This window comes from Spermophilus citellus (genome assembly GCF_964194105.1).
Source record: "Spermophilus citellus genome assembly, chromosome: 17".
NCBI classification, from domain to species: domain Eukaryota; kingdom Metazoa; phylum Chordata; class Mammalia; order Rodentia; family Sciuridae; genus Spermophilus; species Spermophilus citellus.
The window spans coordinates 25,961,817-25,978,803 of NC_138199.1; the positions used below are offsets into that span (position 1 = coordinate 25,961,817).

Genomic DNA, 16,987 nt, shown 5'->3' on the forward strand with positions numbered 1-16,987 from the left:
CAAAGGACCTGGGCTCTGTAACAGCCCTGTCACTGTGCAGAGGCTCAGGGAGGTCCCTCCAAGGAGGCTGCAGGATCTGAATTCAGCCCAGGTGAGTTCTTGATTTATGCTGTGAGAATAATTCCAGAATATGTTAGAAGAAGACACAAGCAAAGATTTATTTAAGGACAGCAAATGTATCCACACACCAAAGGCAGGGGAGGATGCCTTTCAGAGAAGAGCAGAGTGATGATGGGTCCAGGGTTGAGTCCTCTGATGATATATATGATTCTTTTGGGAAAAAATGTACAGATTTTCAGGCAAGCTTCTTTGAAGATCAAATCCCATATGAATCACTTGCTATTTGGGGTTCAGAATGTTTCTTATTGATTGAGAAGTCTAGCCATAAATCAGTTGTGGACATATTGTGTAGGTCTTTGACTCTGGTGACATTTAAATTGATTATGCTTTTTGTTCTGGTTGGTCTGCCATAAGCATACACTGGGGGATTTTGTTGATCTAACTAAATCTGGATGTATGTCTACTAAGGGTCTCTTTTTCTGTCTCCCTGAGAGCCCACCTATCTCAGTCCCAAATGTCAGCCATCCACACACACTCAGCTGTGGGTGCTCTTACATGCCCTGGTATATGCCTGTGCAGCTGAGCACCTGGTGTTCCAGCAATTTGGTTGTGCCAGCCTGGCCCAGGCACTGTCCTCAGTGCCCAGAGGAAGCAGCTCAGGTCACTTTCCACTCCCTGGAATGGTCAGTGGGTCAGGGATGCCCTGCCTCCTGGCTCTGCTCCTCATAGCCCATGTGTGCTGTCACAGCTTTGTGAGGCTAGAAGACACAGACAGATGCATGGGAACACTTCCTTTACACAGAAGCCTGGGGAAGGTGGCGGGGTTAAGAAAAGGGTACACATGGAGAAAAAAAAAATAAAGAAAGAAAGAACCAACAAAAACCCTGGGGAAAATTACAACCAGAAAGCAAAGCCATCTAACAGTCTGATGGTAAGCACTTCACAGTAAGCACCAAATTCAGGGTCTACGGACATTTATTTAAAAATGAAGTGGACATAGTTTATATAGAACAAAGTTTGAGTTGTAGTTATACAGGTGGGCCACTGCACCCAGCTTAAAATGTGCACATTTTAAATGTACAGTTTTGTAAGTTTTGACAAACGCACATGCACACTTAGTCGACCACCACCCTACTCCAGATATAGAGCCTTCCCATCATGCCAGAAAGCACCCTGAAGTCCCTTCAATTTCAAATTCAAGGACTACCTTCTGGGTAGTCTATTTCACCTTCCCCAACCTAGGGAACTGTCTAATTTCTGTCAGTGTAGATTTGTTTTCTGTCAGCTTTTGTTTACCTGAGAATGTCTATTTCATCCTCAGGTTTATTTCACTGGATATGGAAGTCTGGGTTAACAGGTTTTTATTTTTATTTTTTTATCTCAACACTTTGTTTCTTCACTTGCCTTGCCTTCTGGGAGAAGTCATCATTATTTGATTGTGTTCTCGGGTATGTAGTATGTCCCTCCTGCTCCCTACCCCCCACTGCTTTTAAATTATTTTCTTTATCTTTAGTTTTCAGCAGTTTTACTAAGGTATACGTAAGTATGATTTTCTCTGTTTTTCTTTTTTTCCTGCTTAGGGTTTATTGAGATTATTGGATCTGTACATCAATATGTTTAATTAAATCTGAGAAACTACACACATTGCTTGACTCTCCTTATCTTTTCTTTTTGGGACTCCAATGACATGTGTATTAGACCATGTGCTATTGTCCTATAGGTCTGAGGCTTTATTTATTATTACTCATTTTTCCTCTTTGTTTCTCATATTTAATAATTTATTTTGATCCATGTTCACATTTAATGTCCCTTTCCATAGCCATCTCCAAATTGCATTTAATGTCATCTAGTGAATTCCGTATTTCAAGTAATGGGCTTTTTGGTTTTAGAATTTCTATTTTTTAAAAATATTTCTCATTTTTCTGCTGAGATTCCCTAGCTATTCCCTCATTAAAACTATATTTCCCTTTAGTTCTTTTAACATATTTATAGTAGCTTCTTTAAAAATTCTGTCTGCAAAATCCAATATCTGAGTTATCTTGGGGTAAGTTTCTTTTAACTGCTATTTTTCCTGACTATGGGCTGGCTACATTTTTTCTTCCTCTTCCTTCCCCACCCCCTCCACTCTCCATCTCCCCCATCTCTTTATACTTTATATTTAAAAATTGTACACTGGACATTGTAGATAATATACTATACAAACTCCAGATTCTATTACCTTCATTTAAAGAATATTGAATTTTTATTCAGTTAGTGGTTCAGTTCCTAAGGAATCACCTTGAATTTGTGTAGGCTTAATTTTAAATGTTGGTATGGCAGATCTGTGGAAATCCCAAAGTATATTCTTGTGAAAATCCCAAAGTATATTCTAAGCCCATTGAACTTGTAGGACTCAACCTCTGAAATTTGTCTCCACTGAGGATCTTGTTAAAGCTTGATTTTAGATTTTGTTAGTATGGATCTTGAGTAGGCTCAGTCTAGATCATGGCCATTACTTTTAAATGGAAACTGTCTTGTGTCTTCACTTGATACTCAGAGTATTTAAAGGAAGGTAAGGAGACCTCTCTGCTCTGGTTGGGCTCCCCTGGTATTAGGCAATATCTCCCCAGGATTGCTCAGCCTTTAATATCTCTGTCTATCCCCCACCTCCTTGTACTGGGAATTGAAGTCAGGGCACTTTACCCATGAGCTATACCTCCAGTCCTTTTTATTTTGTATTTTGAATCAGAGCCTTGCTAAGTTGCTGAGATTGGCCTTAAACTTGTGATCCTCCTGCCTCAGCCTTCCAAATGACTGGGATTAAGGTGTGTGCCCAACTTCTGCTTCACTTTCAACCCCATAAGCTGCCACTCTCTAGTAAGGCTCATGAGCAAGCACAGCCCAGATCTCAGCCAAGGACTTTTGGGGAACCAGCCACCTCAAAGCCTTCTGAGCTTCCACCCCATAACTCCTTCTTCCTCTTCTCCTGTGCCTACCCCCTGGAGTCTACCTGATTCAGTGGCCCCAAACTCCTATTTCTTCTTCCTCAGCTCAGGGGTAGTTCCATGTTCTGCTGGGATTGCTGTTCACTGCACTGTAAATGGGGAAATTGTCTCTAAGCAGATAGTCATGGTGATGGTAGTGCTTGCCTGTGAATTTCACTTCTCTCGAGGTTCACAGGTTTTCACTGACTGTTGTCCGAGCTCAAACACCTTTGCAGGATGTATTTGCCCAGTTTTATAGTTGTCTACAGCAGGATGGCTAATCTGGTACTAGATGCTGCATTATAGTTGGAAGTAGAGAACTATTTCAAGAAAAGCTTGTTTTTGGAAAACTACTCAAGTGCTTCATCAGTTTTCCCACAGGTCTCCTATAGTCCTGTGAAGTTCCTATGAGTCTAATTGGAAGGACTTCCTGTGTCACATCCTAACACTTAGGATGATTATCTCTTCTTCATTTGTTAGCTGAACTAATTTTGCTGGGGAGCTATTTGAAGATGGTTTTGCATGTGATTTGAGCAGTTTTTAATATCACTCTCATTGATTTCATGAAATCCACATCTTTTAGAAGATGCAGCATTTCAACTTGCAGATGATTTTTATTGTGTTTGCATGACATTGTTGGCTGTTTACAACATTGCACATTCACTGTGATATTAATAAAGACATTGACCCTGTGGCAGGGATGCACACATCTTTATTAATTAGAGAAGAGATGTGGGGGAGGTTAATTTTCCCTAATTTTGCACTTAAAATTAATTAGGGAATATTTCTTGAGGATTTTGCTTCCTACTTTGTAATAGGAGAATAGCCAACTATTTCAGATAATAGGATTCTTTCCCCACCAAACAGTGTGTGCAATAGGAAAGAGTGAGGGAATGCAGGAGGGAAGGGCCAGTAGAAAAGTTAGGGAAACATGTGAAGGGTCTTAGCATCAGAAATGTGGTAAGCAACATTGGAAGGCCCATTTGTCTTCTGAGGGACCTGGAACTGGGGTTAGGCTAATAGTGCTGAGGCTGGGTGTCCCCACCACCAAGCCATGGTATCCCCATGGCACCTGGCTATCTCACAATGTACCTCCTGCTTCTATGCCTGGGTTCCCTGAAGAATCCTTCATCAGCAGTTGGTGCTGGGATCAGACTGGGGCGGCAGGCCAGTGTCAGCCTGAGGGTCTGGAAACTTCAGTTGGAGTAGTCACAGTGGGACTAGCCTCTGGCAGCCTGATGCCTCTGAGCTGTGGTCAGTGTTGGATACTAGCACAGGGCCTGCATCGTGGCCTGAGGCTGAGATGTGTGAGTTCAGGCTGGTTTTCCAGAGAGGTGAGACTCCAGGTGGCCAATAAGAGGGCTTGGTTAATCAGGGCTCTAGCAAATGAAAGGAGAAAACATACAACCTACCTTCTTGGCTGTCATTCCTCTGAGGTGATCAGAGGCTAGACGTGGCCATCTGGGTTACAACTGGGTCTTCCTCAGGAGCTCTCTGGGATTTCAGACCATATTTGAGATCCCCATTTGAGGCCCAATGTTACCATGTTTTCCTCAGCATAGTTCCTAATCTTCTAAGCCCTGTGAGTCCTGGACCCTAAATCCCGATCCTTTGGTTGGTGTTCATTACTGTAGAGCTGACCTGGTGTGGAGCCACTCATGGGGCAGCCCCCGTGTTGCTCTTTGGGTGCCTCCTCTCTCCCCCACCGTGGCAGGGAATAAATGGAAGCTGGCAGAGTCTCCCTGGGTGGATTCTCATGTGGTCCTTACTTGTCCAAATGCACGAGGCTCCTTGAGCAGCTGAGGGAAGAGAAAACTGCACTGATCCAGGAACCACAGGAAGCACCAGCATGCCCAGACCTCCTTCTATTTGGAGATTAGTGAGGCCACAAAGTGAATGTGTGTTTGTCTTGCTGTATGCAAGGTAGCAATGATGTTTTATCCTTTAGTTTCAGGGAGAAACTGGAGGAACTTTGCCCTGGTTCCCCTTTTAAGGGATGCAAGCACTCGAGATAGGCACCATGCACAGCCCGAGGAAGTTCATCTGAAGCACTTTGCAGGATCCCTTAAGCCAGAGGATGCTGAGGTCTTCAAGGATTCCATGGCTCCAGGGGAGAAGTGAGGGACCCTCACCTGGGGTGCTCTCCATGCTGGGCCTTTTGATGCCCCACTGCCACGGAGGGGCTGTTCAGGGAACACCAGTGCCCTGTCAGCAGCATGACCCTCTCAGGGCCTGCTCAGGCACATTCCTAGGACTGCACTGGACCTGCTGTGGGAAGTGTGGTTGGGTCTGTGGGGAGAGACATGCATCCACCCACCGCTGTCCCAGGTGAATCTTCAAACAGGAAGCCATCTGCCTTTCAACTTCTCACTGACTTCATTAAACAGTGTGAAGGGTAAGTCTCTACTTGGACATAGCTTGGACCCTTGCTGCCTTTGATCTCTATGTTACTGGGAGTAAATGGAGTCCAGAAAAACACCTTTGATGAGAACAGAACATTTCCTGCGATGATGAAAGCTGAAGCTCTTACTCTCTGTATTGTGTTGGTATCTCACCCTTTGATCCCCAGAGAAGGTGGGGAATGCTTCTCCCATTCCTAACTCCAGCAGAATGAGATTGTCCCAAGAGTGTCTTTATTTTTTAGGGTGAAATATCAAAGTCCCCCAAATATTAGCTCTATTGTTGTTCAGATAAAAGCCCAGAACCATGTTCCAAGGGACACATGGAGGGAAGTTTCCAATGATCACAGTCCTGCACCCCTGCAATGCTAAATGCTTCCACCCCATCCATTTTGTCATCCATCAAATAAATAAATACATATATATACACACATACGTGTTATAACAAGTGTGAACTTTGTGCCAGTGTCGGACCGGCACAGTAGATGGCTCTGTGTAGTCTGTTTGTGTAATATGCATGTGTGTGTGTGTGTGTGTGTGTGTGTGTGTGTGTATGTGTGTGTACTACCCCATACGGCAGGAGTCTCTGTCTTTCTTTAGTTGTTACTCATGGGCAAGGATGTTACCTCACAAACACTATAGTCAGCAAACTATGGTCCATGGGCCAGATCTGCCCTGCACCTGTTTTTTTTTTTTTTAATTTTAAATTTGTTTTCATTAGTCATACATGACAGCAGAATGCATTTATGTATTTTGATATATCATACATAGATGGGATATAATTTCTCATTTTTCTGAGTGCACATGTTGTAGAATCATATTGTAGTCATATACATATATATATTAATAAGTCTGTTTCATTCTATTATCTTTCCTATTCCCAAAACCTCCTCCCTCCCCTCCCTTCATTTCCCTCTACCTAATCTAAGGTAACTTTATTTTTCTCTAGTGCCCCCCGCCTTGTTGTGAATTAGCATCTGCATATTAGAGAAAACATTTGGCCTTTGGTTTTGGGGATTGGATTATTTTGTTTAGCATGATATTCTCCAATCCATCCATTTACTGGAAAATGCCATATTTTATTCTTCTTTAGAGCTAAATATTATTCCATTGAATATATAGACCACATTTTCTTTATTCACTCACCTATCGAAGGACACCTAAGTTGCTTCCATAGTTTAGCTATTGCCTGCATCTGTTTTATGAATAAGTTTTCACTGGAACACTTTACCCATTCATTTATATACTATCTATGACTGCATTTGTCAAAAAATGCAGAATTGAGTATTTGCCAGAGACTGAGAGACTCATAAATCCTTTATGAGTTTGTTATATGGCCCTTTATAATGAAGTTTGCTAACTCTTCCTGATACTGAAAGCTTGGTCTTGTCCCCAGTGCCTATCTAATAATGAGGATGAGGGTTTGATAAAAAGGAAAAAGAAGTTTCATTGCTTTCCTGGCAAAGAAGAAACACAGGGCACTCCTGTCCCAGAGGCTGTGATTCGAACTGTCAGGGGACATGGGGATTTTACCAAAGGGATACAAGGCTACATTCCAGCTGTGCCCTGTTGGGAATCATAATTCATTTATAGACTTGATTTAGTCTGTTTTTTTCAGACCTGCTGGTGCCAGCACTGAAATACACATTCCTTCACTCTTGCCGTCTGTGGTGCATGGGTTGTGAGCTGAAGGACAGATAACTTGGCCTAGGAGGGGAGGAAACTTCATCTTTCTTCCTCCATGATTAAGGAGGAGGAGATGGAGGAGAGGAAGGGAAAAATCAGTTTTAAAATAAATTGCAGTGGCAGAGCAACAGGCTTATATTTGAAGCAGGAAGCGTTCCCCTGTTGTCTTCCTTTATGGGATAGAACTTAAACAAATGATCCAGGAGCGAGATCTGTCCTAGATGTGGGTGTGTTGTGTGAATGTCTGTGGATTGTGGAATGAGCTGCTTAGATATGAAATTGATAGACATTGATTGGTTCAGGAAAGGATGTATGGCTTTAGCTAGGGCTGGGTTTGGACACTCCATGAGAGATGAATCTGGAGGAAATACTGAGGCTCTTCCTCCATGATCTCCAGCGTCACCTCTGCTCCACACATGGTGCCCCACAGAGGAGTCTGAGGGCTGCCCACTGAGGCTCTGTGGGTGAAGTGAGGTGTGTGTGGAGGAGGAATAGAGACTGATGGCCTGTATGGAGCACAGAGGAAAGTGCTTGGTGTGTGTTACCCTTTAAGCCTCATAACAGCTCATGAAGAAGATATTATTAGCTCCATTTTATAGATAAGAAAATCAAGGCACCAACAATTAGTAAGGTTACACAGCCAATAAACAGCATTGCCTGGGTCTGAACCCAGGCAACCTGACTTCAGAGCTCTGTCTAAACTGCTGTGTCAGCCGCCCCTGGGGCATGCTGACTGATGCCCGGGTCAGAAGGGAGAGCAAGGGCCCCGGATGTTTTTACCTGTAGGCCTGTCTCAAAAAATGTGTAGATGTCAGATGTCTACAAATTGCTGCAAATTGGACTTACTCACACTGGAAGGAATCCTATAGGCATTCCTTTGCAAAATGAATGATTAAAATGTTTTGTATAAATCTAGGGTTATTTAAATAAGGATGTACTTGCATCTGGCTCATTCTTTTTAGATGAATCAACCATCTTTATAGCAGTTTTAGGTTCATAGCAAAATTGAGCAGAAGAGCAGACTTCCCAGGTACCCCCATCCCTCCCCCTAGCCTGCCCTATAATTGACATCCTGCATTAGAACTGATGAGCCTATACGGGCACATCATTATTATCCAAAGCCCATTAGGCTTTTCCTCTGGGTTTTGGCAAATATATAAGAATAAATATTCACCATTACAGCATCACACAGAATAGTTTTACTGCCCTAAAAATCCTCTGTGCTCCTTTAATTCATCCTTCCTTCCCCTAGCCTCTGGAAACCACTGATCTTTTTACTGTCTCTATAGTTTTACCTTCCTCAGAATGTCATGTACTTGGAATTACACACTATATAGCCTTTTGGGATTGTCATCTTTCACCAGTATTATGCACTGTGGTTTCCTTTGTATCTTGATAGCTCATTTATTTTTGGCACAGAATGTTATTCCATTATCTGGATGTATCACAGTGTATTTTTCCACTCATCTCCTAAAAGACAATTTCCAAGGGTTGGCAATTACGAATAAAGCTGCATAAACATTCACATGCAGGTTTTTGTGTGAACACAGATTTTCAGCTGCTTTGAGCAAATATGGAAAAGCACCATTGCTGGGTCATTTGGTAAGAGCATGTTCAGTTTTGTATAGAAACCACCAAATTGTCTTACAAGGAGGCTTGACCATTATGCATTCCCATTAGCAATAAATGGGAATTCTCTTTCCATATCCTCGCCAGCATTCAATGTCATCATTTTTTATTTTGGCCTTTCTAATAAGTGTGAAATAAACAGTCTTTTTCTTTTTTCTCTCTCTCTTTAATGTTTTCTTTTAATCTAACAGGAGTAGCCAATGTGTTGTATGTACTTACATTTTAGTATATTATATTTTTGCTCAGGTCATGTTTTTTTAAAAATTTCTGGGCTTTTTCTTTGCTAATATTCCCATACAGCAAAATGGCAAAAAGAATGAAATAAAACAAAAAATCTTTGTTTTACACGATGTTATTATTGATTTATGATTCTGCATTCTTTAAATATTTTATTTATTTATTTATTCATTTATGCTAGGGATTGAACCCAGGGCTTCAGGCATGCTAAGTATGTGTTTTACCTCTGAGCTACACTCCCCAGCCCCGATTCATTTATTTTTAATTGGCAAGTGTACATTGTATATATTTATGTTGCTATATGGTCTTTTGATATATCTATACATGGTAGAATGGCTAAATTAAATATTTGTTGTATCGTCTCATGTGCTTACCATTTTTTGTGGTGCCAACATTAAAATCTACTCTCAGTATTTTTCAAGTTTATTGCTCTCTACCTTTGCCTTCAAGTCCCTCCCTCCAGCACCTGGAAGCAGATGAGCCACACCCAGAATCCTGAACAGGGCTGGGGCACAGCTCTCCTAGCCCAGGAACAGCCATGTCAGGCTATCATGCAGATGTAGAAGTATCCTCTTGTGATCATGGTCAGGATCAGTCTGTTCAGGCCCGGGAAGGGCAATGGACTCTGCCTCCTTCCTCACAGCACCAAGTGAGGCATTTCCTGACACATCATTATTACCCAAAGCCCATTAGGCTTTTCCTTGGTGGTGTAGATTCTCTGGGTTTTGGCAAATATAAAAGTATTTTGGCAGATATATGTTTCCCCTCCCTGCCTATACCCAACCCAGAGGACCTCCCCCTCTCACTATCCCTGGGGAGATGGAACCTGTGGACTTGTCACTGGGGCCTGGTTTATGTGGGGCCTTGGGAGGTGTGGGGAGTAGGGAGGAACAGATCTTGGTGTGTCCTCCCTGGGCATTTTATCAGGCAGGAGGATGGCTTCTACAGATAGACCCTGCTGACTAGGGCTTCCACTCTGCCCTCTGTCTGGCAGGATGGGGACTCACTTTCGGGTATCTTGGCAGAATCTAGGAGCTGCCTGTTGTTCAGACCTCTGAGGGTGGGTCAGGGCAGGAATATTCAGAGGCTGCCCTTCTGCTCTCCCTGCCAGCAACCCACCCCAGGCTGGGCCCCATCTCCCTTGATGTTCTCCTTCATACATATGGCCAATCTGAAAGACCCCTTCCTGGATCTGTGGCCTCTCTGGGTTCTGGATGTTCTATCCACTTGAAGAGGAGATTCTGGGTCACTGAGGAAAGGTGAGCACAGCATCACTCTTGGCAATTACAAGGGACCAGGATCTGGGTAGTGGAGGGCTCCTAGGCATTGGGGCCCCTGGGAATGAGCCCAGTGGTCAGGCATGTGGCTGTCATGGGTAGGCAGGCAATGCTCCCAATGTTCTATGGGAGCTGCAGTCATGGTATATAGAGGTGGGACTTCAGGCTGTACACTCCTGTGACTGTGCTGTGTAGACAGACCCCAAACACAGGACAGAAGTAGCAGTGGGGCAAGCATCAGTTAGATTGACAGGCAGAGGCACTGCATTTTGTTTAAGGTGCTAGATCGGCTACCTGCCTGGCAACAGAGGTGACAGACAGCATCTATACCAGGCCATTGGCCATGTGCCCTGTAAATCTATGCCAGCGTATCCCCGTGTGACTAAGGAGTCAGGGCTGACCCCGTGGCCTGGGGCCACTTGGCAGGCTGCACCTCACTCTGTAGCCCCGTGTCTGTCACCTACTGAGAACACATGTTGCCCCAGGCTTGTCGCTGTTCCTGGAACATGCCAGGGCCTCTGGCCTCTGAGCCTCTGCTGATGCAGCTTTTGACTTGTAGATGCCTCCCTCTTTCCAAGCCCAGCCCCAGTGCTCCCTCTGCCTGGAACCTATGCCCCACCTCCCCATTAGAAGACTTCCTCCCCCTTTGTTGGTCCTTATGGCCTGTCTGGCACATCATGGTTCCTTCCCCAGCCAGTCTCCCATGGCCCACAAGTTCCTTGAGGATGGAGACTGCCTCCTCCCATTCTGAATCCCTCCTGGCTCCCGGATTCCCTGCCAGGGTCTCCCACATGGACTCTCATGACCTGGGATTAACTGGGACTAAGTGTGGACTACATATTTGGGGCGCAACTGGATTTTTCATGGACCAGTGCCTCTTTCTCTGTTAGCTGGCCTGGATCCTGCAGAGGGGGCTTGCCTTATTCCTTGCTGGGCACAGTGCATGCCTTTGGGTGGGGACCTTTTTAAACTAGCTCCCTCCTGGTCCCTGAGAATAAGCACTAACACAAGGAAAATGTCAACACTGAGGTTTGGCAAAAGCCTCATCTGCAGGATCCTGAGACAGGAGCAAGCTAGGAGGGGTGAGGGGCTGAGTCAGCAGAGGGTCCATGAGTAACGAACGGGGTGGCGGGGACTATGCTTCACCCAAAGTTGGGCTCTGATGGTGGAGTTTCAGCATAGTTAAGAGATTTCAAATCACAAGCTGGAACTTCAGGATCCCCTTGTCTTAAACTGCAAAAGCAGTCCCTCTTCACCCAAAGTGGCAAGCCCGCTCTGCCCTGTAGTGGCCGCAGGTCCTGCTCTCATGGCCTGAAAGCATGACCCTGCCTCCAGCCACCTCCCCAGGCCTGGCAGGTTGTGGTGATGAGGGATTAAGGGGTTTGTCTCCTGAGAGCAGTTGGGAAAGTCCCGGCACCATCACCATCAGCAGATTCTGTCACTCTGTCCCTGTCACGTCTTGCCCACGTCTTGCCTGCAGGAGCAGCTGTGTAAGCCCTGACTCAAGCTGTTCTCCACCCCCTTCCCAGCAGAGGCCTGGGCCAGGAGGGAGGGCACAGAATCTTCCTGTCACGTTCAGGCCTCAGAGAAAGGTGGCCCAAATAGTTGCTGGGAGAATAAACTGTCATGACAATAGCTGTCACAGTTTGCTCTTTCTGTACTCTGGGCCTTGTTCTACTCCTTTCTATTTGCTCTCTCATTTAAGCCCCACAGTAACCTTGCAAAGTAGGTTAGGTACATTTCCCAGATGAAAAAATTGAAGCTTGGAAGAAATGACTTTCCCAAGATCATATGGCCAGGAAGGGGTGAGGCTGTCTGACTGAAGATTCATGATGAATGAGTGGAAATAATTGAATGGGGACTTCCTCTGTCTCTGAGGAACCTGATTCCCCGGGACTGACTTTGAAGGACAGATGCAAGTCTTGGGGCTGGGCACCCTGGGGTCAACCACATCAGTCCTGAGCCTCCCCCCGCAGGGGTCAGGGCAGAACACTTGAAGGTTATTATGCCCCACCACCTCGGTGATCTCTTTGACACCACATCCTCATCCTTGGGAAGAAAGTTCTCTATTATGATTCCCACTCAATTTTGATGGGACCTACCTGCCAAGCATCAGATACAAGGCAGGAAGGTAGGGACCAGAACGTCAGTCTTGTGCCAAAGAAGGTGCCTCCCCTGCTTTTTCCCCTGTGGGTGAGGCTGCTGTGTGGGCGTGGGGTGATTCACGTGGAGCACGTGGGTGGTGGGCGTGGCCTGCCTGGCGCCAAGGGCAGGTAACCCAGCCAGTTCTGCTTCTGACGCCTCATTCCAGCCATCAGCAGTCCCTGTGCCTGCCATGAAAGCCTCTGGCTGCCTTGGCCGCAGTCCCAGCGGGGGGCCTTGGGCCCCCGACATGCGGTGATCTCAGGGCAAGAGCTGCCACCACCACCCAGGACCTCGCCAGGTGAGTCCTGGCCATCCAGGGAAGCTGGTATCCTCCAAGGCACACGAGGGGCCTAGGGTGTGGGCCTAGGGGTTGCCTGAGCCTTGTCTGCTCATTTTCAACACCTTGGGGAAGTCAGGAAGGAGCCTGGGCTCCAGGAGGGGAAACCCAGAAGTGAGCTCTTAGCTGTTGTGCCATGGGAGAAGGTAGGTTCCAAAGAACCCAGGAACCCAGAATTTGGGAACCCTGAGGAGGGAGATGATTTCACAGCTGTCCAAGGCCAGAGGTGAAGCTCCTGTTTCCCTTGGTGGGCTCTGGGATTGCAGTTCTCGGGGGCAGAAGTGTGACAGGAGTTGAGCATGGGATGAAGTGGCTCAGTGCTGAGGAGGGACAGGGCCCAGGGGTCTCCCTGTGGTTGCCAGGCCATGTCATTTCAATCACTGTCAGGGCTTTGGGGGTGTGATATTCCATTTTTCAAGTGATGAAGCTGAATCCCAGACAGAGGGATGGCCAGGGCAGCAAGAGAGGCCAGCAGGTGAGCTTACAGGGTTTATGGGGTGACTCAGCGAGCTAATTATAGCTGCTGTAGCCCAGTTCAGATTGTCCTGGCCCTGTCCTGTCCTGGCTTCCCACACTCATGGGGAGAGAGGATGGAGCAATCCGTGCCATGGGTTAGGGTTAAAGGATCCTTGGGGATCATTCAGCCCATTTCTCAGGAGGGAAGTCAGAGGCCCCCCGGAAGGGGTAAGAGACATTCTCTATCCTTCTTCCCTCATGGCCCAGTCCAGCCTTTTAGTCCCATCTGTCCATGGGTCTTTGGGGGCTGGGACAGGCAATCAGGCCACCTGTCTTTATCAGGCTGTGATTGGATATAGGAGGGACTTGGGTGTTCTTGAGGCTCTCTCCATGGGCTGCCCACCTGGCTGGCCTTAAGGCCCCTCCTGAAACCTCCCTGCTTCAAAGTTCCTGCATTCCAGGGCCAAAGCCCTCCCCAGGATGACTTCCCCTACCCTGAACCTGCTTACTATTAGTGCGGGCAGCGGGACTATCCCATTTTCAAAGCCCCTCCAGCCTGATGACAACCTGCTCTGGACACTCCCTCTAGGAAGCTCTCCTACCTGGGGCAGGACCCTGGTGGTTCTGGCTCTATCCCACCAGCTGGCTTCATCTTACAGAAATCCACCCCTCCCTTCTCCTCTCTGTATCCCAGTAGGTCCCCCGAGGTGACTTAAGCCAAGATTGGCTTCTTAACTGCAGACCTGCCTCCTGTCCACACCGTCCTCTCCCCATCCATCTTACCCTATGTGGGCAGATGCCCCTTCTTCATCCTCATCCCCCCCTACCCCAGCAGCCTCCTCCTGGCCCCCAGGTTACTGATATCTACCATCTCCATGCCCCTGTAGCCCCAGAGCCCTCCATTACTCCCTGCTGCCCTGAGATCAGCCACGGTGCCCAAGTGGTGCTAGAGGTCCTCACGATTGGGTCCCACTGCTCCCGAGCCCCTGCCTGATGGGATTCTCCACAGATTCCCCAGGTTCTCCAGCCCCACCAGCTCCTTGCCACTCTCTGAACTGTCCTGATCCCTAGTCTTTGCCCAGGCTGCGCTGGCTGCTGGGATCGCCCTGCTTCCAGCAGCCTTTAGGGTTCCCTTCAAGATGCCTTCCCTGTCTCTTTGGAATATGTCTCAGTCCCTCCTCCCAGCATCTCCACACCCCTTGGAGCTCACCAAAGTGCCCGGCCAATCCTGAGCATTGGTAAAGTAGGTCTGGACTGAGGAGGGGTCAGCCTCAGGGGAAAGGATTCAATTCCTCCCTCCAAGCAAGAGTGTCTGTGGGGGGTCCAGCAGACAGACAGCTGTCATGGCCGGGTAACAGAGATGATCAGTGTATCAGCTACAGAGACCAGCTGGGTGATGAGAAATCTAAAATATCAGAGGAATCCAAGGCTGTGTTACTAGGAACATAGGGTCTAGAGAAGCGGAGGTGACAATCTGGCTCTGTCAAGGTCAAATGTCTTAAGCGTAGATCTGAACACAAATCCTAAGGGAAGCATAATTCTATTTGGAGTCTGGAGGGGCTAGATATGGTGGTTAGAGGAGAGGCTATAGGCCATGGTGGTCTCTTCCTGGATGCCTTGCTGGGCTCTCTTAAGGCCACCTAAGCAGGGAACAGGAGAAACTGCAGAGACAGTCTCCCTGCTCCTAAGAAGGACTGGCAGCCTGGGAAAATGGGGAGCGAACTCTCTGTCCTAGGGGGACAGGGAGTGTGAACCGGAGCTGGATGGTGCCATATGGTGGTGTGAAGCCCCCCGAAACTCCTCCATGCCCCCTCAACCTGAGCATCTGCCTCGTGATTGCATTCCAGCCATGCATGCCCACCCCAAGGAGATGGTGCCCCTAGTGGGCAGGAGGACCACTGGCCCCAGTGGTAACCCTGTTGTCCTGACAGAGAAGAGACCGGCAGAAGTCACCCCCACCAAGAAGAGGTAGGACTGGCAGACTTGGACCTGGCTTTTGTGCAAGTGGGGCACAGAAGCTCTACCCTAAGGAACCTTTGCTTCCTGTGACCTAAGAGCATCAGCATTGTATGGTGGTCTGGTGTTTGAATAGGTATAACTGGGGGAACAGCACTGCATACTTTGCTGGAGATATCTGTGTGACTGTATGACTCCTGGAGGAGTCAGGGGACACTAAGGAAGGCTCCTGGAGGAGGAGAGGGACTGTTGGAGCCATCTTTGAGACAAGGATGGAAAAGGTGGGTGGGAATTCCAGGTGGTTTGGACCCTCAACTAGATACATTTTTCACATACACCAATGACTTTCATTTTGTGTATGCCTGACCAGGTTAATCAAGCTCTCTAACCACATCTGTGTAAAAGAAGTTTTGTAAACAAAGAAAAAAAACAAAACCCAGTTTCATGTATGAGAACCAGCTACCAAAGGTGGAAGGTACTATGAGACCATAGACAGATTCTGGATAGCAAGTATAATTTACTGGGGACTTGCAGACAGAGGTGTGTCTTGGGAGGCATAAGACAGGAGGATCCTGGCACTCCAAGCCTGGAGGAAAGGGTTAAAGCTGTTCTGGACAAAGGTGGCCATGAATGTACCTGGATTTCTCAATTATTAACATGTCCTATGACAGTTCGGTGCCGGTCCTGGTGTTAATGGCTAGCACAACACTCTGGACTCTCTACCTTAAGGAATTTATTTGTCCCGTAAATTTTGTGATGCGTGCCAGGGTCACGTCGCAGGCAAAACAGAGATTGTGACCAAGACGGCTGGATCCCTGCATGGGGACCCTGGCAATGGCACCAGCTCAGAGGATGATGGTTAATTGGGATTATGGCAACCAAGTGCTCAGCACGGTGCCTGGTGTGAGGCCAGTGCTCAGCATGTATCCACAGTCAACAACTTGTTACCCTCATCATCGTCACTGTTGTTGTTACTCTGTGAGGCTCCCGGGAGCTGGGATGGTTCATTCCACTTCCCAGCTGGGGAGACGGAAGAGGGCAGGGGCTTCTCTAGGCTCACGCCTTCCCGCTTCTGAGCTGCTTCCAAGGCAGGCTCTCCATCCCTCAGCGGATTGGTGCTTCTTGGATGGGCCAATCTAGAGCAGAAGGCCACCTCAGCTGTGCCTCCCTTAGACCTAGGATGGCCATTTGCTTTGCCTCCTCTGTTCTCTTCCCAGGTCTCCTCTTGGGCCTAAGGCAAGCTTGGTGTTTTCCTTCTGCTTTTTTTTCAAAGACATAATCATTGAGGTGTCCTGTGTATCAGGCCCAAGGTTAGACCCTGGACAGGGAAACAGGGACACTGGGATGGGGACCAATAAGAAGTTTGGTGCAGCTGAAATGCTGAGTGGGGAGAGGAATTTTTGGGGCAATGAATCTCACTGGGGCTGGTCTTGGGGTGTCAGTTAAGAAACTTGGACAATCCTGAGGGGAGTGGGGAACCCTCAGGAGGGTTCAGAAGTGAGGGACTTCCCATGGGACAGTGTGGTGAGATTTGTATTTTGGAAAGATTACTTTGGGTGACCCACGTGGATGATGGATTGGAGGGGAGGCAGGGCCAGGGAGGTCACAAGGAGGCTGTCTGGAAGGCCAGGTGAGGTGTGAGCCTGGGTTGTCAGGGATGGAGAGGAAAGGACAGATCAGAGAGGTATTAGTGTCATGGGATCTGCTAGGGGAGGGAAGGGAGAAAGAACCGGAGTCACCTCCTTCTGGTGGGTTGACTTGGAGAGATGGTGAGGCCATCCCTGACTTGAATAATGTGTTATACCAGTTACCAAAGGTGTAATGCATTATTCAAGGTCACAA

The 16,987-nt window shown here is 47.3% G+C and overlaps 2 protein-coding genes across 6 annotated transcripts in view; both read left to right on the forward strand.

The window, feature by feature from the left end:
• Positions 1-5,575, forward strand: part of TRPV1 (transient receptor potential cation channel subfamily V member 1) — a 48,116-nt gene extending 42,541 nt beyond the window's left edge. For 3 of the 4 annotated variants that reach the window (XM_081272891.1, XM_081272890.1, XM_081272893.1), the window contains 2 exons: positions 1,382-1,508; positions 4,972-5,575. In XM_081272891.1, the coding sequence (XP_081129017.1) occupies positions 1,382-1,508; positions 4,972-5,038 (194 nt within the window). In that variant the 3' untranslated portion in view covers positions 5,039-5,575. The remainder of the gene's footprint in view (positions 1-1,381; positions 1,509-4,971) is intronic. The other variant, XM_081272892.1, reaches the window with a different exon arrangement.
• Positions 5,576-15,038: 9,463 nt separating this feature from the next.
• The window catches only part of TRPV3 (transient receptor potential cation channel subfamily V member 3), a gene marked incomplete at its 5' end in the record, with an annotated part of 28,332 nt that continues 26,383 nt past the window's right edge, over positions 15,039-16,987 (forward strand). For both annotated transcript variants that reach the window (XM_081272010.1, XM_081272009.1), the window contains one exon: positions 15,039-15,157. In XM_081272010.1, coding sequence (XP_081128136.1) covers positions 15,039-15,157 — 119 coding nt within the window. The remainder of the gene's footprint in view (positions 15,158-16,987) is intronic.